The 25,217-nt window shown below is 41.3% G+C and overlaps 1 protein-coding gene across 6 annotated transcripts; it reads right to left on the bottom strand.

Annotated features, from left to right (window-relative positions):
• Nucleotides 1-54: 54 nt before the first annotated feature.
• On the bottom strand, nucleotides 55-24,976 carry LOC121947699 (catenin delta-1-like). 6 transcript variants are annotated; one of them, XM_042492786.2, is made up of 22 exons: nucleotides 24,818-24,973; nucleotides 18,193-18,317; nucleotides 15,739-15,902; nucleotides 13,132-13,200; nucleotides 12,908-13,027; nucleotides 12,541-12,803; nucleotides 10,981-11,262; nucleotides 10,630-10,867; nucleotides 10,306-10,528; nucleotides 8,916-9,108; nucleotides 8,685-8,802; nucleotides 8,430-8,583; nucleotides 8,193-8,210; nucleotides 7,775-7,843; nucleotides 6,713-6,840; nucleotides 6,341-6,491; nucleotides 5,932-6,124; nucleotides 5,249-5,445; nucleotides 4,417-4,458; nucleotides 4,247-4,314; nucleotides 3,934-4,040; nucleotides 55-2,453 (listed from the first exon to the last, which is right to left on the bottom strand). In XM_042492786.2, the coding sequence occupies exons 3-21, from the start codon at nucleotides 15,895-15,897 to the stop codon at nucleotides 3,981-3,983; spliced, it is 2,745 nt and encodes a 914-aa protein (XP_042348720.2). In that variant the 5' UTR covers nucleotides 15,898-15,902; nucleotides 18,193-18,317; nucleotides 24,818-24,973; the 3' UTR covers nucleotides 55-2,453; nucleotides 3,934-3,980. The 6 variants fall into 6 exon arrangements, with proteins under 6 accessions (XP_042348720.2, XP_087937171.1, XP_087937173.1 ...); XM_088081045.1 differs by having other exon boundaries at nucleotides 3,986-4,040; XM_088081047.1 differs by lacking the exon at nucleotides 3,934-4,040.
• Between the last annotated feature and the right edge of the window lie 241 nt (nucleotides 24,977-25,217).

Raw genomic sequence — 25,217 nt, 5'->3', positions numbered from 1 at the left:
AGCAGTCCTTCCTCACCTCACCACACTGCCACATCAATCACACGTCGCAAAATCTTGTCTAAGAAAAGGTCTTTATTTATAAAAACAACAGTATTACCAGTTACATACTTTACTGAAAAAAGCAACTTCTCAGAGCCAAGGCAGGTATGAATGGTACATCATAATTTTACATGGATAGGCAACATTACAAATATACTGTGTGGAGAGTTAAAAAAACAAAAACAAAGATGATTGGTCTCTTTTGCCTTAAAATAACTCAGGGGTAAAACTGAGGACTAAAAAGTTGAACAAATTGCATAATGATCTCACCCACCGCTCCCATACATACAAACCCGAAATAAAATACAAACAAACCTGACACAAAATGGAAAAAATACAACAAAAAAATGGTAAAAACAGATGGAAAACGGACCAAAATGTGCTTTTTGTCCACCTAGAAAATTTAAAATGTCAGCATCTCTCCCAAATCTGTTGAGTTTCCTCTGAGTGAAGGAGCCACAAATATTAAAGTGTTTTTTGGTAAATCTACAAGACGACAATATGAGTGATTATATTGCAAAAACAAACAGCAAGTAGTAATTTTTTTAAGATTAAAAGAGGAGATAATTATGTCAAAGAGACCCTCCTAAAGTGTTTGTTACTTTCTAAATGAAGAACAGTTTCTATAGAGTTAATCTTTTACTGTGGAGTCAGGAGTGGTTTCTGAAGCAGGAAATATTTTAGTGGTTTAGTGTTGTATGATACTCCTGGCTTCATAAATATATTTCACTGCCAAGTTTTAGTAGTTGTACTAGTGTTGTTGGCTTATTCCAGACAGAGTAAAAACACAGCAGCTAAAATTTACTAAAAAAAAAATTAAGATTAAAGTCAGTATTTCAAGAATAAAGCTGTAATTGAATAAGAATAAAGTCATACTATTTCAAGAAAAAAAGTTGTCATATTATGACAATAAAGCTGTAAATTTATGAGAAAAAAGCAATTTAAGGCTGGAAAGTCAGCTGACGTGGTATAAAAAGCAACAAAGTGGTGGCTAAGAATAAAAAATAAAACAAAAACATAGACTGACATGAGACTCAACCCCCACTATCCAGCGTTAAGTTGCGTGCATTAACCAATCATATTCTAAAATTGACATTTATCTTGGAATTTGTTGCTATTCATACCATTTTACCTGATTTTTTTGGGCCCTAATATGCAAGTTTCTCTTCTCATAATTTTTAAAAATTTAAATTATGTTGTATTCCTCGTAAAATTATGACTTTATTCTGATAATATTACGACTTCTTTTCAATATTATTGTTTTTCTCATTATTTTACAACTTTTCCTCTAAAAAGTATATCTTTTTAAAATTAAATTATGCATTTATTCTCGTAATCAAAAGGTGTTTTTTTTTTTTTTTTTTTCAATGCAGCACTAATACTCTGTCGTAATTTGTCACTCGGGAGGACGAAAAAGAAAAGTTTGTAAATTAAGGTGTAAAACTTAAAAAGAGGCGGTTGGTCCGTAAAAGCTAACAAAACAAAACAAAAATTTGTCACAGGAGGCGGAGCACACTATAAAAACAGAGAACTAGAACTGATGAAATAATCAACGTGTGGTCTTATGATCTGATCCGTGCACACACACACTCAAAGCTCACTCACTCCAAGGTCCATTTTCTGGGCGCACACACACACACACACACACACACACACACACACAGCCACACACACACGGCCACAGGCTTATTGTATGACAAATATACACACACCTGCCCTTTGCTTGTCTACACCCGCGCTCGTCCCAACCGAGAGAAAATAACTCTAGACAGGAAAATAACTCCTATATAAACAACATTCTCAATCTACATGGCGGCCGTCGGTGTGTCGGCCCCGTCCCAAACCTCCCAGCAATCCCAGTAAAGGGACGATTTAAATTAATGAGCCAAAACTAATGCAGTCATCCCCATTTTCTTTTTATATACAGTATATACCCTACATAGAAGTCTACATACAAATTCATCATCAGGATGCGAGCGTTGGCATGACAAAATTTACCGAAACGTTGACAATAGCAAGAAAAAACAAACAAACCAAAAAAAAAAACAAGCAGAATGACAACACCAGAATTAAATGATTGTCAACAAAGGTGATTGCCTTTACAGAAAAGTTATAATTTAGAAACTGAATTTATTTTTATGCTGCTACAATTGAATGAACTTGTAAAAAGTAGGTGTGTATGTATCTGTACGTGTGTGTGTGTTGCATGTTTTGCCTGCAACACGGCCACTTTCTTTGGATGCCAACCCTCATCTTGTAATCCCATCGGTGTGGTGATAGAGAGGGAGAGAGAAAGGAGAAAAGGGAAGGAGAGACGAGAGGGAGAGAGAGTCTGTGCATCGGGATCTTCTCTCCTCAGTAGCAGTGGTAGGGCAGGGACGGCCCAGTCTGGGTGATGCACACTATCAGTTTTTCTGGGGGAACAGAGCAAAAATGTGTTGATTAAAACCGAGTCAACGTGTGAACACAAGAAATAAAACACGATAAACACGGAGGCAACACAAAGACTCACTACGTGGTATAAGTATGGCACACTGCACAGCAGTGCCGTCACAATAACCAGATGTTAAATTAACTAAAATTTATCTGAATATATTTTGAACTTAGTTTTGATTTTTTTGTGACCTTTAAATAAATATTTCAGAAAGCTAATTAAAGGAGTGAATGTTTTATGTGTTACTTTACTCACGTGAGTTTACCTGTAACACATCAGTAAATCACAATGACTTTGATTGTCACTTATTACTGTTACTGGCAGGACTTCTATTACAGCTTTGCAAGATTAAAAGCTGTGCTACACATTGAATTAAAACACATCTTATGAAACACGCACGCAAACACACACAGTCGATATAGCACTGACTATACATAGTCGATATAAACTTTTTGTAGCCTACTAGAATAAAACAATCAATTGCTTTTAAGTGCACTAGATACATGTTTGCTGTCAAAAATCGGCAGACAAACTATGACAAGAAAACTTAAAAGCAAAACACAGAGATACAACACAACAAAAGGGGGAATATACAACAACAAAAACAATAAAATGTAAGTACTGGCCAAGAATTTCATAATTGGTGCATCTCTACAATTCATCATTCTTCTCACAAATGTATTTTCTTGTTTCATATAAAATAACTCAATGGCAAGCAAACAATAAAAAAATCTGAATCATTAAATCTGTAACATATTGTGGCACATATGTTGCTGTAATACTCTGCAGAGCCACGTGAGTGCACTGAAACGCAAATTCCAGACTACTGGCAGCAGGTGACAAAAGACTGAGCAGGCAGCTGGGTATTTGGATCCTGGACCGCAGTGCAAAATTCAGTCAAATATTTCACAACATGTCAATAGTATCAAACACTACAACACATTCCTAAAGGGAGTGCGAGTCCACTCTGCCAGTTGCCACTATACAAATATATAAAAACTATTTTGAGAGGACAAAGATCATGCCGAGTGGCATGTTAGGATCGCCTTTGCAAAAGTCACAAAGCTGTTCTTTTTTTGGGAGACTAGTTTTACTCTTTAACATTGTGTTAAAGTAAATGTGATGGTTTCTTTTATGCTGAAATTAGGATGAAAGTCTGTATTGTGACGACACTGCTGCACAAATTAGAAACTAAACAGTTATTATTCTGAGGATTTACATCTTTATTATTAGCTTTGGGTTAATCTCTACACTGACAGACTACATGGACCACAATGCACAAGGAGCACCTTGCAGCATACTATACCAGCATGTACACAGCATATCAGGGTATCATAAGAGTTAAATATCAGTACAGTGAAACTCAAGTGTCTTAGTTCACCACCAGGGTGTTAAGTTATAAGAGGCAAAGGAACAGAGCTCATAGAGTCCATGCAGGACGAGAGGCGAGTTGGACATACCATGCTGTTACATGCAGAGGGGGGTAGAGGGGAGGGGGGAGGGGGGGCTAACCATCGTAGGAGTCCAACAGGGGCAAGGAGCCCTTTCTGCCCCCATACACCCCTCGCTGAGAGACAACCAGAGAAAGAGAGAGAGAGATGTGAGTGTGAGAGAAGAAAAGTGTCAGTAATTGTGAAGTTTTAAAGGCTGCCAAAGGAAAAGGTTAAAGTCAGGAAGTATTCTCAGTGGTGCAGGAGATTAGGGGTTAGTGTCGTTATGTGAGCAGCCCAACAAGACAGGACATGTGAAGGTGCGTGAGAAAGATTTAAATACCGGTAAAGTGTCTATGGTTTCATCCAGAGTGTGTCTCCTCTCCCTCTGATCCAGTGTAGAGTAGGCCTCTGGGGAGATAACACCACGAGAATGAGGAGAAAAATCAGACTACGTGTCATCACGTTGGTGAATTTGTTTTGATAAAAAGCGAGGATGATAAATGTACTAACCAGGGCCAAGGTCGTTTAGTGGAATCATGTCCCTCTTTTCCCCTAAGACGAAGCAAATCAGAGTTACAAGTTAAACCAAACTTTTTGAACTTTTTATAGCTTTCTAATTGTAGGGTTTAAAGGAATAGCTGAAAGATTTTGACATGGGGTTGTACTGTTGTTGTATTTTAGCCACCTCATTAAAAAAAAACCCCAAAAAAACAACCTAACATCGGTGTAATTGTACGCTATATTTTGAATATTTTCACCTCTTTGCAGTTAGACAGCCCTTTCAGATGGGAAACTTAAGCTGTTATCTATGCTCTCTACAAAGCTGCCAGACTCCTTTGACAGAAACAGTGATTTTACCTCACTGAAGGTGTGAGTTGATGGTCTGCTGCTGCCTCGAGTGGTTAAATTGTGTTATTGTGTGACTTTGGTGAGGAGTGAAAGAGTTTTAAAACACTAAAGTCACACAGTAAAACAAACTGACAGAGGCAGCGATAGACCAGCAGCTCCTGTGTTCTGAGAGGCAAAATCACCTTTGTAGCCAAAGAAGTCCGGAGGCCAGGGACAGCATAGATAGCAGCTTCAGTTCTCCCCAAAGAAGGGGCTTTTAAGGTGTCTAAAATAATTTTGCTGCTGGCTCGTTCAGAGCAGTACATTACCAAGCTTCCATGTTGGTACTGCTGCTGTTTCTCTAAACTGGGGCACTGCACCAGCTGCCACCTACTTAAGGTCAGACACTGCCTATGTATTAGTTCCTTATACATCCCCGCTTAAAAAAATCCAAACTATCCCTTTAAACACTCCCAAAATGTTTTCAGTGCTAAACTGTTTCTTGCACACTGACCTCTGTCTAGCAGTGGCGTGGTGCTGTCTTCGTGGGTGCCGTTGGCTCGGGTGCTCGGGCCGTTGGTGTTGTTCAGGTTGACCATGAAATCTGTCTTCTTCCAGCCGTCTTTCTCAAGAGGCTTGCGCAGCTCTTTGTGGGCCCAGACCAGCTGCAGCACCTGGCCCGCCCCCCGCACCTCACGCTCTGAGCGCTTGCTGTAGGATACACAGACACTGTATATTCAGACATTTACAAAATATAATATATACCCTCAGAAACATGTGCTCAACAAATCATTTAATGCAAACCAAGCTAATTTCTTAAAGACTAGTATCTACATATGCAACAGGAGTTGGATAGCTGAAAAAAGAGATAGTACCTGTTTCAATTTTAGCTTTGATTTTTCATAAAACTTCAGTAATCCTTGACAGAATAATGTGTTTTGACAAATATTACATGCATGTATGTGTTTGCAAGGTTGGTTCCATAGCAGTAAGGTATGGGGATATTTATTATAAACCGCCAAAGTATCTGTTTGATCCGTTACAATCAGAAAAACATTGCTGTATGTCAAACACTTTAATGTTGGTTTGCACCCGGCTGCATTCATAGTTATCAGGTATGAAAGCACCAGAAAAAACACAGAAGGCAGCATTTTCTTTCCTAATAAATTCTTAGCCCACTTCACAGAACACTCTTACCCGTCCTTGTTGATGAGCACCAGCCTCTCGATGCCCTGCGAGGCTCTTAGAGTCTTTGCTGCCTCCACGCTGTTGCCTAGCACCTCAGCGAGCGTACTCAGTACAGACACCACCGTCTCCTCTGATAGAGCGCGCCCAGATTGACTCTGGCCTCCAGGCAGGTTGGCCACAAGGTGAGGCACTGCATGCAAACCTGCAGGACACACGCAGTAAGGTAAGAAAACTGATCTCGAGTACAAACATCCAAAATTCATGTCCAAATACTTGCACACACTTGCTAAGATGTATTACATATTGCATTAAGAAAAAATGTAAATTTGTAACAAAAGAGACAAGTACCATGTTTTTTAGAAAGTCGAATAAGAGAGCATTTTGCAGCTCATCTTGTTACGCAACACAACACCCTTACCGAGCAGTTGGCAGTTACGGTTGTCAATAGAGAGGTTCCTCAAGGCTCCGGACATTGCCCGAACCACACGGTCATTGCCATGAGCCAGCAGCTCTGCCATCATGGGGAGACCCTTCTCCAGACGCACTGTGGCCCGGATATACCGTCCATACTGAACGACAAGCAGAAAGAGAGGGAGCGATGGATATCGATTTACAATGACAGTAATTTAATTCCAGTGACTTCAAAAGACAGAATCAAGGAATTTATCACAACTGACTGAACAGATTACTTCAACAGCCCCAAAATACGCATTCAGACTTCACCTGAAAACATTAATTATATTTCTCTTTCATTCAACAGCAGAGATTTATTTAAAGAAATGGTACTAACAGTCCATCGGCCGGCACACAGGTTCTGGATTGCACCAGCAGCAGCCTCCAGCACTGAGGGGTTCTTGCTCTCTCTGAGCAGCGATGTGTAAACACGAACCACCTCTGGTTGGAACAACAGCTCGTAACCTGAAGCAGACAGAGAGAGAGAGTAGGGTTAGTTTAGATCATTTTAGTTCTCACCCACACAACGTTCTGACCCAACTGAGCATCATCATTGAGCGCAGGCGCACCAACTGACACACACTGCTGTCAATCATGATGTCACAACCCCTTTTTAAGGCATCAAATAACTTAAAACAAAACCTATCAGAAAAACAAGTATTTGAAGACACATCAGCGTGTTAAGAACTACTTATACTGACAGAAACCATCTTTGGGAGACATTTATTTGATGATGTCTTTGATATTTTCTTTTGGACCATGTCCCATCCACAAACATGTAGCGGGTGAAGTGTATGAATTATGCTGCAGAGAGACACCATGGGGCTTTTTGAAAGATGCCATGCATCCATCTTCATTTTCACTCACTGGTCTAGATTTACAGACAAACTTCAGCTTTTATGTGGGACACAGATAAAGCAGATAGCAAAAACTACCAGCTGGACCTGGTACTTTGAAAACATTCAAACTAAGCCTGAAGCGTTTATCTGTGTAACTGCTGCACATTTTCTACATTTTGTAACCTTATTTAGAGACAACTTTAAAGCTTTAAAAGAATAAAATCATAAAAAAAACTTTGTCTCCTACTTTGGAACCCAGATGAAATTTTGAGCACAAAAATTCAGCAATGAGTGAAATTATGTATCAAAATTGTTAGCTGGTTTCCCAGAAAGCCATTTCCGAAAGTGATACCAAACTTAATTCAGATATGTGGTGGCAAAAGTCCACAACGACTCATCTTTCTTATCTTATTTTGTGTTAAGCAATAGATATAAAATTTTTATAATAGCACAGATCATGCTAAATGGGACACGGGAAGATTTGTGTGCTACTTTTAACACTGATCAGTTATTCATCCAATCAATTATAAATGATCTGAAGGGAAATGAGACATGTGTACCTTTAGCAGGTGTTGTCCTCTTTGGAATGTCGACCTGATCTGCACTCCCGTCATCTCCATCTCTCTTTCCTGCAGCAAGAAATCAAATAAAAAGAAGGGAGAGCATGAAAGACTGAGCTGAAGAAATAACACAGATCATGTGAGGCTAGCTGAGATGAGCAGTCAGACATCTGCAGACATCCTACTCTAGCACACCGTTATGTGAAATGCGACCATGCAACCAGTGGAACAGGCACTGTGAACATGCAATGTCGTTTGCGTGACATCAGGTGACCATGCTCATGAGCTGGGTGTAAATTGAAAATTATTGGACATTCTCGTTTCTTTAGCAAAATATTAATCTGCATTAGTAGAATGAGAGATGACAGAGTGGTCATAGGCTTCAAAAGTTCACCGACACTAAAGAGAAGAATCTTACCTTTTGAAAACCACTCATCTAAACACAGCAGAGAGAAAGGAGGACGTGAAGGAGGGTGGGAAGAAAGATGGGGGGAATGGTAAGAGGAAGGAGAGAGGAGACAGTGGTAGAGCGTGAAAAACAGCGACAGGTGCCTCCGCCACCAACAAGCTCAAAGCCACCAGCAGCTACCCATCTTTTAACAGCACCTCTTGTGGACACAGAAGCTTTCAGCTGTAACAGTTGTCTGACACTCACCTTTGCCCTTTCGAGAGCCGAAGCAGCCACCTTTGTTAGAGGGGGGCGGGCCCTGGTTGATGGGTGTGGTCTCTATGTATCGCTCGCAGCCGGGGACTTCGCGGTGAACGTGATAAGACAGATTCCTCAGGAGGCAGACACAGTTCTCAACCAACTGCAGGAGGAGAAAAGGGGTCGAGATGATCAGAGACTGAGACAGGGGAAGAGAGGTTCTTTAGTTTCATTAGATGTAAAATCTGTGAAGTGAACAGGCACCTTGTTGTCCACATCTTTGCGGTTGATCTGTGACTGCACAATGTACATGAGTGAATCCACCAGTCCTGTGCATTCTCTCAGCTTTCGCCTGGCCTCGCTGCGTTCTGAACTCACATTCCTGTAGGACAGAGGGAGACGTTTGAGCACATAATTGCATGTTTTCTTCTCAAAATAGTCTAGTTCTCGTTCTTCCACTTTCTCCGCTTTCAATCCATCAATCCCCTGGCGTACCTAAGGCAGCCAGCAGTGTTGGTCAAGGCGGTCTCCCACTCCAGATGGCGTGGTTTGCAGCTCTCCTCTCCTCCATTGCTCCCTCGCTCCCAGCCGGAGCGAGGAACAACCACCTCGTCAGCGAGGGCATGCAGGGCGTGGTCCACAATCTCCATCTTTACAGAGTCGTGGGATGAGAGGTTCCACAAGGTGCCTAGGGAAATACAATAAATACTGGTATTACTGCTGCAAAAAAAGACATTTAATAATCAATGACAACCACTGACCTCATCCATGTTAGATTGAATTTGTTTTATAGTTTTTGTTTTCTTCTTTTATTTTATAAATATTTGGACATACAAGCATGTTTTGTGTAGGTTGCTAAGACCAAAACGATACTGTGTGTGTCTGAATGCTTATGTGATGAGTGAGAACAAAGGTTTACAGCTTTTAACAAGGTTACACATAACAGGGTTCATGCAAACATTACAAAATGAAATTTAAGGACTTTCCAGTACTTTTTCAAGCACTATTTTTTCTTTTTCAATGACTTGACCCAAAGCAAATAATTCACTTAATTTTTAACAAACATAAATAAATGATGTAACCAATATCTCTCTTTTCAGTGAAGGATAACTTATCACGCTTTTTTGGCACAACTATAAATTCTCCAACAAATCACTGGAATGACTGAGCTACGGGCTATGGTGCTGATACTATAATCCATTTTCCTGTGCTTCAAAAAGTTTCAATTCAGAGAAAGTTTGAAAGCGAGAGCACCAACGTAACCACAGAAAATCACTACTATTGAACTCCAATGAAGCGAGCAATACCTCCAGCCTGAGCCACACTACTGACTGCCTGCACACGGCAAGAGGAGAGGGAGACACCCCGCAGCGCTGCCTGACATCAGACAGAATTGTCGACTCATTATAAAAAGGAGGACACATTGTGAAGAAAGGGAAAATCATCTTTTACGGTTATTACATTGGCCAAACGCTATGAAAAGCTGGCTCATAAGCCATGTTACGTTTAGCCATACAAACATAAGCCTACTGGTTTTGCTAGGATTTTAAGAGTGGAGCAAAGTAAAAATAAACTATGATGTCGGGCAGGACATCATCACGGCGAGGAAGAAAGGAGAAGCAGAGCGAGCCGTGGTAAAATAAGACTGTGAGGCATCAGAAAAAAAAAAGTTGAGCTATTTCTATATAAACTTGATTATTGATATATGAAAGTGTTACGTAGATTATTTAAATTTTGTTTAAAAGAGGCTATTTTCAAGGCATTCCAGGACTTGATGTCCTCCCTCAAAGTTTATGCTCTTCAAGCACCTTATGTTATCCCAGATAAAAAACATAACAAAAAAACAACACAAATGACTGACACATGCACAACATGAAGCTGATACCTGTGATAGTGTCGGTGAGGTCCTGGTCGTGGGTTTTTCTCAGTAACCTGATAAGAGCAGGCACTCCGTCACAGTTCTTGATGGCGATCTTGTTGTCTTGGTCTTTCCCGTATGAAATGTTCTTCAGCGCTCCACAGGCTGAGTGGTGCACCTCCTTGCTGGGGTGGTCCAGCATTGACACCAAGGCTGGGATGCCTTTCAGGCGACGCACCTCCGACTTAACCTAAACACAAATAACCAAGCTCATACGAAGGACTCGCCGGATAGCCATGATACAAAAACATACATATTTTCTTCTGCATTTAAATATGACAACTATTTCACCTTGTCATTTTTGAATGTGAGATGCTGGAGAAAAGCGGCGGCGTTTGTCTTGACAGGGTCCAGACGGTAGTTCAACATGGCGATGACCTCTGGCAGCTCCGGCTGTCTCCATGAAGTGGGAGGAGCCTTCCTCAGTGTACTGTCCAGGGAAGCCATGCTCCCCCTCTCCATCATGGGAACGCCCCAGGCATAAGGGTCAACTCCTCCCACGTCACCATCCAAAGTGTCCTCACAGCTCCTGCAAGTCGCAGAAGGACATAATATGTCAGTGACAGATCAAATGTCTCACATTAGCGCAGCAGAGAATGCGGCGGTATATTGCTCACATACATGATCAATCTTCTGCTTTACCTGAGTCTCCGTCTGTCCATACCCGCAGGGCCGGGGCCCAGGCGTGGCATGGTACCGTAGCCACCAGGGTGCATGGGTGGAGGCCCCATGCCGTAGTCATCATATCCCACACTGCGCTGGTCATCCTCCAGACCGTAGGCGGCGTGACCATACCGCATTTCCAAGGCTGAGCCCAAGGCCCTCATTCCTCGACTCACCTGAGGCTGTGCTGCGTACGGGTCAAGCTGCTGACGGCTTGGGGCCCGGTAGCCAGAGTCCAGGGTCCTGTAGCCATCGACTGGCCTGGGGGGAGAAGGGAATGAGGGAAGTGAACAAGACTGTTGTAGTGAGGTGCCGCCCCGAGTGATCCCCCTTACAAAATTTATAACTGAGGTTAATCGAACACCTTATCTGGACTTCACAGTCCTGATTCTGAACAGGCTTAATAAGCAGGTCTGACACCTCTTGACTCTGCTGTGAATGCAGGAACATGTGTCTACAGTAACTATATGTTAGAGTGTTTTTATGGTGTTCATTTCTACCTTTCTTAAACATTATTCAGCTCTTGTCAATCAAAGACGTAGTTAATGATTAATTTTCTCCATAAAATTACAATATCTAGACAGACATGAAAGTTAAACCACTTTGTCCATGATGAGTTATGGAGGAAATATTATTGTTACCACATTAAAAGGAAGTGAAACAACAAGGCTGTTTAGCAAATACACAGTGCTTAGCTTAGTCTTATTTTGTGCTGTGTAAGAATTACAGATGCAGTTACAGATCTTGTTTCAACAACATTGATCAGGGATTTAACTGTAAATGTCAAAATTCTGGTTTCAATAGTTCAAACATCTATAGAGCATGTACTCAATTGCTCTGGAAAACACACCGTTTGTAACAGATGTACAAATGTGACATGTAATGCTTTTGTGTCTCCTGAAAACCATAAATTAGTTACAGTCCTGCTTACAGGGATGTCACGAGAACCTATACTTCTGCACCACATTGATGCTAAAATTGTGAAAATGTGAAGATAATCACTTTGCTCCAGTACCATAGGTACCAAGGATGCAATTGTTCAGGGCCTGACAGGGCAGCATATATGCCTGAAAGTGTTCTAGTCGAAGTTCAATGCCGAAGGAAGACCAACAACATATGGAGGACGGTAACAAGTGCAGCTGCAGTAATGGTTCTGCCTTTTTTCCTGAGCATCTATTCTGTGCAGAGCACTGCACTTTTTTTTTCTGATTGCTGAGAGTTGAAATGTGTCCAAATTTAGATTAAACACTGCCACTTTTCACCCAGCCAGGCCATGTATTAATATGTGCTTCCTCAGCCACAAAATATCATCAGCCTACACAGATTAGTACTTTGTGCTACTATAAGGGACTGTGTGTTGAAGAACATGAAATGTATTGCTTTGCTTTTTGTTTTTTTTTACCATGGTATTAAACTGGGTATTGAGAATATCACTGGTACTAGTATCACCTACTACAGTGCATGCCCAGTGGCTTCAAGACTTGTATTAACAATCACAAGAAAACATTCACTGCTGTCCTTTGTGCAGGAGTCTTGTACCTGTAGCGGTCATCCATGTGCGAGCCCCTGCTCAGGCTGGTGTACGCCTCTGACGGCGGGCCTGCCCGGTACTCATCATAACCCCCTACGGGGCCATAGTGGTAGTTTCTTGGCACTGTGGCGGTGGGGTAATCTGCTGGTACAGCCTGTCTGTACGGACGGTCCAGTGTGGCACTGTAGCCGCCCATACCGGACACTGACAAGCCACCGTCAATGGACATGGAGTCAGAGGGCAGGACTGTGCGTGAGACTGGTTTCTTCATCTAAAGGAGGAGCGAAATGGATGGATGCATCAAAATATGTTTACAGTAACGGGAGAATCAAGTGGTGTAAGATCCTTTGGATGTATTGTGTCAGAATCACTTACGCCATTGTCTGCCCTTCGTGTGGTTCCCTCTTCAGAGAAGACTGAGTGTACTTCCTGGGAGTCATCCTCTGGTGTGTAGCTCTCATCTAGAGCGCCGTGTGCTGGGTCCACCATTCTGTACTGTAGCGCAGACACACAACACATTCATATTTTAAAATCACTGACACTTAAATCTACAGACACAGAGAACCAAATCAAATCTACACTAAATCTAAAACACATACCTGTGTGCCGTTTATGTATGAGTCAGTTAGTTTCAGCCGTTCTATGTCTGCATCCCCTAATCGCCCGTTCTGACATGAAAAAGAAAGACACAACTGTCAAATATATATTGTAAAAATTTTTAAATATCATTCTCTTTTTGTGAAACAGAAACTAAAAGTGCATCCAAGCATGATTCCTAGTAACTAGTGCTGTCTACTTTCTTAGAGCCTCCCAGATGATATTACTGCTGCTGAAGCACATTCACTGCTGACCAAACTGTCCCTGCATGTTTATGGTCTGTGAATCATTGCCAGACATGAGGGAGGACATTTTGGAGTGCAGCCACTCATCCTCACACCCTGCTTCCTCCTGCTGTATTCTCTTACGTAAACCAATGACTGTCACACTGTATAACTTGGACACTCAACCTAACCCAGAGTAACACTCAGTTATGTGCAATATAACCACTTCAATTGTCAGCAGCAGTCGCAAGCTGAATCACTGCTTAACTGGGGAAGTTTCAGTGTTGCTCTGACACTACTAACACAAAAGACAGCAATGTTATGAACCATATCAAGCAATGACTCCCTTTTCATTTGCAGTAGTATGTCATACTGCACTTGATATAATGTCCACAAGGAGGCAGGGCCATTATTAAAAAAAACAATGGGAAATGGAAGTGGACCTTTACAATAAGGACAGCACACTTCCTCCACAGCTGGTCCTTCCTATAATGCCACCTCATTTACCAACAACTCTGTCAGGGTCTTAGAAAAATGCTGTGAAGCTGGCAGAGCACGAGTAACTTCATCAGCACGAATATTTTTAGAAATAAAACATGCAGCGTTAGCACAAGGCCAGAAACAAAGATTCCTGCCTTCATCCTTTAGCTGCCACATGCACAATCAAATAAGTCACTTCCAAGGACTCAAAGAGACAAAACAATCTCTAATCTATGTCAGCAAGCCCTTAATGGAATGAAATACTTATACTACTTATGATTAGATTTTAAATGTGGTCAGTGTACAATGTGCTTAAATGTCAACCTGTCACTGTGGCACAGAACACATCCTTTTATGTTAATGATAATGAGTCCAGGCACCTAAGCAAAGTTTACCAAAGTCTTTAACTGTCAAGCCTTTTTGTAGAGACTACAAAATGGTAAAAATAAATAAATAAATAATGCAACAGTAGGACCACATCCAAGCAAATAACTCAGCTATAAACAAAAAAGCAAAGTAAGCCTCTCACCCTCAGACAGCAACCTGCAAAAAGCGTTCGTTTAATCGGAATCTGAGAGCCTTAAAACTCCTAAGAGAGGAAAGCTGACCTTCAAATGCAAAACAGATCTATATCATGATACAGTGAATTTAATAGAAAATCAATTGAGAAATTGTTGAAAATTTAATTAGATAACAATGCCTGTCTTAAGTTTATGCAGCAAATGAAATACCTTAGATCAAAGTACTTTATCACAATGATGTGAATGCCACAGAAAAATCCATATTTTGCAAACAGCAACGGTGCTAAATTATTTACAGCATTGCAAACAATGGTCAAATACTATGAAGAGATATTAAAGTGACAGCTGATGTGGTTTTATCTGGTATTAGAGTTGAAATACTCTGCAACTGTTCTGACAATCGATTGATAATTAAGGACAATGCTAAAGCAAAAGTGCCAACAATATTCCAGTTCTGACTGCACAAATGTCAATATTTACGTTTTGTTTTTTTTTAATCCCTTGGAGGTAGTAATTTGAAAATTTTGGGTTCTGGACTGTTGGTTACGCAACAAGCTATTTAAAGATGTCAACTTGGACTCTGAGAAATACTAATTTTATAGGCAAAAAAAAAAAATCAGCACGTTAATGAATAATTTAAATTAATTTGATGCAGCTCTGAAGGGCGTGCCAAGCCCACAGGTGTATATTACTATCCAACCCAAACATAAACTGCAAGGCTGATATAACAAAGCACAAAAGATAAAAATTCCAGTGACTTTTACACAACTTCATCAAGGAGCATACAATACCACAAGTTTTCAACATAAAAAAACATAATAATTGCATGCAAAAAGGAGCTAAGTGAATGATTTAAATGAAAACACAGACAAAACCCATCATGGTGAATGAGAAAACACAACTAGATGCAGGAGTGTGCGACACATGCATGACAGACGACCACACTCCGTAACACGACATGCTGGAACAGGGAGGAAAATAACTGAGATTCCACAGCAGGGGCTGACGAAAGCTGTATATGTGTGTGTCAGTGTGTATCCGGTGAGTGACAGAGGCATGCAGACGATGTGTGATGGCCATCTCAGGCATGTTTAAAGTCTTGGAACTACATGCAGGCGCGAACTGACGTGTTTGCAGATGAGGGCTAAAATATGGAGGGACTTCAGAGACGCAGAGTTAATTCTGAAAGATGTTTAATGATGCACACAAACAAACACGGAGATAAACTGGCCGAGCGCTGGTGGAGAGGAGGCGGGTGGCGGCAGAGGGATGAATGATGGATGGAGAAAATCATGATCCATGGACTGGACGTCAAGTGAAAGATGGGGGCTGTAAACGCCTAAGAGAGACTCTGGATGAGGTGGTTTTTGTCAGGGGGTGTTACCTGTGTGTGAGGGAGGGGGCGACCCAGGGCCGAAGGGCTCGTGGCGGGGAGGCCCACTCTCCTCCTCTCCTCCTCCAGCGCCCGGGTCAGCTGTTCAAACTGCACCTCCTGCTCCCTGACCGACTCCAGCAGAGCCGCTGCGCTCTCACACTGCTCCATACACACTACACGGCCCCAAGGGGAGAGAGGGGGCGTTACACACATCCATATAGCCTCTTACATGCATGAAAGAGGGTGTCTAACAAAAACACGGACACGCCTCCCCATACAAAGTAAAGCAAGATCCGGCAGATTTTTTGGGCTTATATGAAGAAGGAAGCAGGGATCGCACAGACAAGGGCGAGTCAAATTCAAGGATTTTCAAGTACTTTTTCAAGCACTCAATTTTATTTTCAAGGATGAAATTCCTTCCTTCACAACCATCTGTTGGAAGAAAAATGTGCAAATTTGTAAAGCAAATTTGGAGCAATCATGCTACCAGGGTCTAAAAATTATTCATTATTATTAACTGCTACTTTTCCATTTTTTTCCCCCGTTTCAGGGCTTCTTTTTGGGGAGTTTTTCCTTAGGCTATGTGAGGGTCTAAGGGCAGAGGGATGCATGCTGTAAAGCCCTGTGAGGCAAACCATGTGTTGTGATAATGGGATTTATATATAAAATAGACTTGACTTAGTTTTTCAAGGACCAAGCTAAAAAATGTCAGATTTTCAAGGTTTTTGAGGACTTAAATTTCTCTTCAAATTCAAGTACTGCAAGCCCCTCAAGCACCTTGTATGAATCCAGAGGAAGGGTTATTTCATCTGATTTAGCTGCCTTGGTTGGTGATTGACGGTGAGATGCCCTCTTGAAATCAACACCATATGGATTGCACAACTCTTCCTTTGAGCTCAATAATGAATATCCAGCGGTGGCTGTAGAGACATGTCTTTGACTGAAACTCAGACAAGAAAATTTCCCAGACTTACACTGGCTTCTTCTGTTTAACGTCTATTCCTTTGAAAATCTGTCACGGTTTAATGACTCACTCATTCAAGTTTTTTCCCGCACAGAGACTGTAAGGGTGGCCAACTTGCTCAAATTTCATACTTCCTTTAATAATACCTGACCACGTTGGCACTGAAGAAACCTACATTACAAGAGGTGTGTTTAATGGATCACGTCCAACTGTACGCTTCAAATCATTCTAGGGTGGCGCTATGTGAAAAGAAAATACAGCAGAATAATTAACTACTTTATCAGTGCCATTATAAGCATAATTAACATGGAACATGATACTGTAAATCTCAGGTGGTAAATAAACACAAGACGAGACACGAGCTGAAGGAGGAGGGTAATGACAATGGTGGGGAGAGTCTTCAAAAAACTGTTTTTTTTTCCATTGACCATTAATATTGCAACATATTGATCATGATGTGGTGATAGTTATTACAGTGTTTCACTGGTCAATATTACCATCCCCTGCTTGCAAATCAATACAGTTATTACCACTTAGAGCATGCATGGAGAAGTCCTCTGGGCTTTCCACTCTCTCAGACACCGCCCCAGAAAATACACACTTGCATAGAAAAGGCAAACAAAGACATTTCTGAGATAAATCCTTTGCAGTGTGAAGACTTTGCAAAGCAAAACTGCACTGATGCATTGCCAGAACGCAACAAGCAACCTTCCCTTTAAGGGAAACACTGCATTGTTTTCACCTTTTAGAAGAATATGGGGTGCCTCGCTTGCATATATAAGAGATGTTTACTTTGTGGATATCAAATTCAAGTGCTTACAAATTCATGGGGGAATGTTAAGATGGATTTTCCATACTTACACACCACAAATTGTACATTAAAAGAACAATTTTAAATCCCAAAAGCCTGGGGGAAAGCCCGGGATTTAAAATTGGGCAAAATTGGGCATTTTTTTAACTATTTTATCGGTGCATGGTGCAAAAAAAAGTGGGTGAGGTAGGGCTACATGCTTATTGTAATTTTATTTTCAGTTTTGATTTTTGTTCCCAAAGATTATGTCAACAAGATAAGAGATGCGACGATTATTTTGCCACATTCCGTTTTGCAATGACGCTCTTGTTTTGTCTTGTGTTATAAATCCAGCATACCTCTTACTTTCACTGCAGGGCGTTGGTGTTTCCAACTTGTACTGAAAATTTGTCTTTGTTTTTGATATGGTTTAATAAAAGCATTGTTTCCAAAGTAAATGAATAATCATGTTAAATAATCTCAATCTCAATATTAACCAAAATAGAAATAATAAGTATGATTTTTCCCACAGTTAAGCTGCCCTCGGATGCAGCCTGTTTCACATAAAAAGCAGCAGCTTTTGTACTCTTTAGAGAAACCTTTACACCGTGACACACTATACTCATTGCAAACAAAGCTGCATTGTCTTCATAATTTCAGCACAAACACACTCTAAAAGCTTACTTCAGAGAAAATCAGAAATACACACCTTCACCTGTGGGCGTGCTTTGGTAGTAGAGGTGAGAGATCACGCCAAGGTCAGAGGTTGAGCTCTAGTTGCTCATGGGGAGAAGGTCACCAAACCACCAAGCCCAGAAAACAGGGAGGAATGGACTACAGAAAGAGAGAGACAGAGAGAAGCAGAGGGGGAAAAATAATAAGCAGAAGGAAGGAGACATGTTTTAGCAAAGAATGAAAGCACCTCGGTTTGAAAAACAGCAACATAGTGAGAATACCGTACAAATGTGTCAACGGAGCTGTTTGCATTGTGAGCAGAAAAAACACAGCAAGAGACAGAGACATACAGTAGCTTCGGACTTTTGACACACCCTGTATTTACACAATATTTGGCCTGCGTGCGGCAGCAAGCTGTGGGAAGCTGACCAACCTGCAGCTCTTTCTAGGCCAGAGAACACTGACCGTCAGCAAAAAGAGAGAGAAAGAGATAGTAACATCCTTCAAGAACCATATGTTCTCTTATCAGCCGGTTGTTTTCTTCTCCTTCTTAACCCGGCATTTGTTTATTTTTTTTTTAGTTTTTCTTCAAGCCTTTCGTCTCTAATCAGTCTTCATCTACCTCTGGCCCAACTCCTGTCAGCTTGCTACTCATGTTCTTTCAACTTAACTGCCTTTTTATCCCTCCCCCTACGTCTCTTTGTTATCTTGGCTGTGCTTTGAGAGTGAGACATTGTTATAGCAGAGCCAAACAAGTGAAGACTCAGATCCTCTTATCTGTTGATACACCCTCTGCTGCAGCAACCCGGCTCCTCATAGGCCCCGGTTTGAAAGGTGAATAAACACAGGCATTACCACACACACACACATACACACACAAACACACACACACACACCTGCATAACTGGTTGGACAAGGTAGAGGAGGGGCAACTCTCCAACATGCACAGACATACTCTTCTGATAATCTGCAGTTTAAAGCCACAGCAATTTGAGCAACAAACAACACCTGCATTTACATCTCTGGCAGTAGGTTTTTGTGTGCACGACAGCTAGAGTGCTAACAAGCGCAAGAGTTCAAGTGGAGAGATGGTGACTAATGACTCACAGTTTCACCTATGTTAGAGTGTGCAAACAAAAAACGAAAGACAGACACAGTGATATCAGCCTGTGATCGAAAGACTATTACGACAGCCTTTAGGTGGTAAAATGAAGCCTGCAGAGGCTGCGTCTGTTCCTGTATGTCTATCAATGACTAACACATTCACACGAATATGACCTGTGGCTTATTTAAAAAAAACAGTGGGGTGTGCCCAGTGTGGGAAAAAGGGGAGGAAAGTGGGATGTCCTGATCAGAAAACAAGGAGTGGCTCAAGTTTATTTCACAAGACAAAGGGAATTTTTTTTCAAAACCAAACCAGGATTTGCATGCGGGATAAGGCTGGCTGAAAGGAAGACATGATGTCACATCGACACTCACTCACTCTATCCTTTGCTTAGCGGCTGTGGCGCCCCAGAGCTATAACCTCCCACCTGAGCAAATCACACACTGCTGTCCTGTACCACACATGCCTATATATGGTCACAGCCAGGACACGGCTGATATTACCCACTACAGACAGACGGACAGCGATGAACAGAGTAAGAGCTGCAAACAAATAAAACAAGGCGAAAGACAGGCAGGGCAAAACGCAGAGGGAGAACGAGAGAGTAGAGCATAAGAGAGGGGGTTAGAGATAAGAAAAGGAGCGCTGAATAAAAGATAAAAGCCAGTCTTGCATTCCTAGCATTGTCTCCTGCCAATTCAGCACAGCAGCCCACCCACTCATCCACTGTAAAACGACCTGAACAGGACACTGCCTAATAATCTTTTAGATAACTGTGTTTACTGTACTAATGCAGCATTTCAAGGCAAGTTCACCAGTTGCAATTACCCAAACTTGTTAATTTTAATCTCTTCTCATCTGGCATCTTTCCATAATTTTACATGTAAACATTGCCTCACTCCTCATGTTATCTCCAATGCAGCAAATTCACATCACTGACATACTACACACTATCGCATTTCACTAATGAGTGCAACTGTCATTCACACAAGATGAATTATAAACTGTGATTGATAATTCTTGGCAAGTGTACTTGGGAATGTGATTCTTAGAGTTGGGGGGGGGTGTGTGTTTGTGTTTTAACCGCAGTCAGAGGAGGGAATTTGCAGCTGTCAGTCCGGGAGGTTGGTGGAACAATAAGAAGTTTGTGCAACTGAGAGCATGGGCGCAAGTGTGAGAAGAGCTGGAGAGCGAGGAGGACATTACTGGACACGATTGAGTGCTAGTACATCTGCGTTTGTCCAGGGGGGGGTCGAGTTAATGTCGCTCTTAACCCACTCACTGCTTCTGTTCTCCACTCGTCTTTCCCTTTTACAGCTGTTAGTTTTGGCCTTGGAAGTCAGCGGTGAGCTTCGTTGAACAATGAAAACAATCAGTGCTGTCCAATTGCCACTCCCCTTTCCCCTCTTACCCGCATCCTGAGAAACAGGATGTTATGGATTCGACATCAGAGATGAGTAAGGGGACGCGGCGGCCAGTTAAGCTCAGCAAAAACCATTTTCCTCAACAGAAGTGCTCGTACACAAAACCACGAGAGCCAGTAGGATGCTCACTTTAATAAACCACCTGATGGCTGGTGGAAGTTTCTGTGGTGAAAATCCCCCATGGTCAATATGTTGATCACACGACCACAACTACTTCCCACTTTGCTAATACTGTTCTCCATCGACTGTTTTCTGTTCTGCTTTTGTGACCTTTCCGAAGCAATCTTTGTCAACCTGTGCAGCCAAATCATCACATTTTCACATCTTTTTAAAAATGAATTACCATACTTTGAGTCGTTTCTGTGGTTCAAACAGTGAATATTATGCTCCCTGGGTTTTTAAGGCATTCAAACAAGCAAGTTGATTGATAGGTTTACTCTAATGGCAAAAATATTAAATATTTACTGGTTCCAGTGTTTCAAATGTTGTTTTTCTTACTCCTCTACAATAGTTTATTGATTATCCTTGGGTTTGGGGCTGTTTACTGAAACAAAAAAGCAAGACATCACCTTGAGCTCTGGGAGATTGTGATTTTTCAATATTTTCTGACATTTAATCAAAAATGTAATCTGTCCAGCAATTGACACTGAAAATAATCCTTAGTTGCGGCTCCAGCTTTTCCCCTAAAATGACAAATTATGTCCAGGTATACTACTTAGGGTTGTAGCAATATGCCGGTTTTAAGGTGTACCATGAGATGAAAGTTGACGATTGTCATACCCTCTACATTTGCTTATCTACAATATACTAAAAAAAAAAAAAAAAGAAATCAACTAAATGGAGAATCTCACTTTTATTTTAATTATTTTCAACGGGAAGACATACATTTTTTTTTACACATACTTGCAATTAAAAGATGGTTTTAAAACTAAACTATAGTGATAAAATGGTTTCTTAAAAAACTAACCCTTCGATATTATTCCTTTGAGGGTCATTCTGACTGATAATAATAAAAATTCTGTAATACTGTGATACAATGAAACCGTAATATTTTCTGAGACGATTATCGCACCATGAAAATCTCGTGCTGTCGCAACCCTAATACTACTTCAAGAAAAGAAGAAGAAAAGCAGCAAAATACGAGCAGTAAAAGATCAGTAATCATGAAAAAAAAAGAATGGATTTAACCATGCTGATCCTTAGCCCTTATTCCCTACAGATGTACACGAAGACATGCAAAAATTACTATCAGCACCACAGCGCACAGTGCATGTATAAGGGGTTAAGAGGACAAGAGCGCAGAGAAAAAATGGTTATGTTCTGCTGTCCCAGACATGAGGTCAACAAATGTTCAAAAAGTCCAACCCAGTGCCTTAAAGTCAACAACGTACACACACCCCTAAAACATCTGATCAGCCCTGACACACCACGAGTCACACATCTCCATCTGATTCTGCAGCCGTCAGTCAGCATGACTCACCCAACCCCATCAGAAGACATCTGTGATCATACAATACCATACCATGTAACCAACAATACAGCCTTTTGTCAACTTAATGAAACTTTCTAGTAAATGCAATAAGCGCCGACACCTGCTGTCAGCAGCAATAACTCCCACTGAAACAACACATTCACTGTTAAATGGCACATCTGTTAACGCATCTAGAGGTAAGGCACACTGCAATTAACTGATAAATCAGCGTGATGCCCCCGTGCTGGTTTAAAGCTGAGCGTGGCTTGTAATGGGATTGAAGCTTTAGCCCGCTAATCCACTTACCTCCTAACACATACACACATGATGTTAACAGGCACGCAAATGCGTAGACACACAAACACAGGTTAGGCCCTTTGTGGATTAACCTGCACACCTTGAGAGGGCAGACACAATTGCAGTCGCTGTTGGGAGCATGCATCAACAATCAAACAATGACTGGGAGACGAGCAGACAGGAAGGGCGCTGATACCTGGGTGTTCACAGTCGCACACGGTGTTATTAGAGGGAGCACTTGCAGCACATTTACCTTAGTGATTTCTACACACATATAGTATAAACATAAACCAGAGAGTCTTAAAACCCACAGAGTAGGCACAAACCTTCAAAGCAATTAATGGCCATGCAACAACCAATGTTTACAAGCGGAAAAGCTAACTGGTTTATTTTTTCACTGTCAGGCTGACAGTTGTCCCCACCCAGGCATTTTCCTACCACAAGTTAAAACAAGACCCACCCAACAGGTTCGCAACTTTAAATCCAAGCCCATGTGACAGACTGGAGGACCACCACTCTATGGACAGACTTAAATACACAAAACTGTCTCAACGTTGCTCGGCTTACAATTACCGCATTATCTCCCGGGGCTTTTTGCAAAGAACTGTCATAGCATGGAAATCTACTTATATGCTTAATAAAACAGTCTGCTACCGACATGTTACTCCCAAAACCTTTCCTCCTGGAGCAGTTTTTTTTTAAAGTATATCACAAGACAAAAAAAAGTCAATACAAAATTTACATAGACATTCTCTCGTCTGTACAGTTCAATTTCCTTTCAAAAGAAATGGGTTTCACCACCTAAACATGGACAGGCTTCCATTTAAGACACTGAGAATTACATTTTGTAACTACTTCAAGAAAAACAAAAGAAAGGAGAAACAAAACAGAAGATAAAAAGATATATATATCACAGGTAGACATCAGACAGGAGGATGGATTAAATCATATTCTGACATAAGTTCCACAAGTTTCATGGCATCAGTAAATTTGATCTTTTTTTATACATTTGATTAGTGAAGAAAAATCCTTTTTAAATGGATTCTGTCATGGCACTTATATATATATAGAGCTTTGATACAAGGATCACGTCGTTGACCAGAAATTCAATGTTTTTGTCCTTTAAAATAAGTACGGACCATGGTTGCATATTTTCAAACCATTTGAAAAAAATAAACCATAAAAACTTTGCTGACTTCAAACATACCAAATTATTTTTTTACTCACAGAAGAATACTGCATATACTTTAACAGCACTGCAAAGCTTGTCTATTGGTTGGTTAAATTTTACATGTTCGACCTAGTAAGAAGTGTATGTTTTCAGACGTGAAAAAGTCTATGTTTAAGGATTTAAATAGCAGCCGGTTGTGTACTGACTTCCATAATGTTTGAGCTTTGTCGCAGATAAAGAATAGGTGTTTCTTTGTTTGTACTGCACATATGACAGCTGTCTACCTCAAATTAGAGTCCCATTAAATAATTTGATGGGTGTATTACATTACCAGGTTTAAAGCCATTATGTTTCAGAGGAACAACTTTATCCCAATATTAAGTATTTCTCTTTTTTTCCCCATACTTATGCCAGTTACCGCACTCGTAAGACAGGATACATAGTTTTTTTTCCCCCCAGATGTTACCGTAGCAATTTATTATTGCAGCTTTTTTCCTCCTGGAGCAGCTAACAGCTAGCTTATCAAGCAAACCCCCACAGACAGTCGTGAATTGATTTGCTAACGTCATATAGCAATCTGGGGCAGCGAGCAGAGCAGGCAGCCAAAACACAATAAGACGTCGGTATAAAATGACTCTCACGAACAAAGACTCGCACATTTGAGCGTCGAGTTACTCGGTGCTTGTGCTAACGTTTTTGCCCAGATAAGTGACAATGCTGGAGATCAAATCAGCCCAGTTGGCCAGAGTGCTCGCTCAGCACCCGCATGACCTGGTTTGGCTGTCTTGCTACGTTAGCATCACAATAACCCACATAGCCGACCGAAAGCCGTGCCAACAGCCAGCCAGGCTAGCGTTAGCATAGCAAACAGATTAGCCGCAAGTTAGCTTCTGTTTAGCTAAACGGCAAACGGAGCTAATTTAGACGGTTTGTCTCACTTTTCACCGTTTGTATCAACGTCTCGTTTGCGCCAGTTTTAACAGTGTAAACGGTAGACAGCGAAACCAGTGGTCACGGTGTTAACTTTTAACGTTAGCATCGTGAGCTAACATTAGCCTAAAGGAGTCGTGTTTCTGATCTGTCGATGATGTGACCACTCCTTGCCAACGCTGCAGTGCACCCACTATCTGTGGAAAAAAAACGCGCCCCCCGCTTTATCAACCATATGGTAACATGTATGAATTAACTCACCTTGCTCGTGGAAAGCGTGTCCCGACCACCTTTCAGACTATTCCGTTTTTTTTAGTGTTTTCTCTCCTCTTTTCCCCTCCTTCCCTGGTTCTGGGTCAAGCTCGTTAAAGACGAAGCAACATCACCGAGTTTTCTACCACACAGAGGGCGGGCTCAACGGACCGCTTTACCGTAAAGACGGCGCACGCTGAATTCCGATTCTCATACAGGTGTTTGTCAACGACGATGAAGTTAGATTTAGATTCGTCACTTCCGAGTCAGCAGTTAAGGGAAAATAACTTACATTGCCTAACGACCGATTCTCGGCCTTTCAGTGGTGTGAAAGCATGGTTAAGCATTTAAGGTTAATCCCTGATGCTGTCTGAAATCACATTTCACTTCTGTAAAACATTTATTTTAT

This window comes from Plectropomus leopardus, chromosome 8 (genome assembly GCF_026936395.1).
Source record: "Plectropomus leopardus strain MGB_pleo_1.0 chromosome 8, ASM2693639v1, whole genome shotgun sequence".
Classification (NCBI taxonomy): domain Eukaryota; kingdom Metazoa; phylum Chordata; class Actinopteri; order Perciformes; family Serranidae; genus Plectropomus; species Plectropomus leopardus.
This window is presented reverse-complemented; position numbering and strand designations above follow the sequence as displayed.

What these genes read in the sequence shown, in the direction of transcription:
- LOC121947699 (XM_088081045.1), bottom strand. Translation starts at nt 15,897, where the DNA reads ATGGAGCAGTGTGAGAGCGCAGCGGCTCTGCTGGAGTCGGTCAGGGAG. An exon ending in ACTAAACGACCTTGGCCCTG is followed by an intron (nt 4,315 to 4,416) that starts GTTAGTACATTT and finishes TTATCTCCCCAG; the next exon opens with AGGCCTACTCTACACTGGAT. An exon ending in CCTGTTGGACTCCTACGATG is followed by an intron (nt 2,454 to 3,985) that starts GTTAGCCCCCCC and finishes CTGTTCCCCCAG; the next exon opens with AAAAACTGATAGTGTGCATC.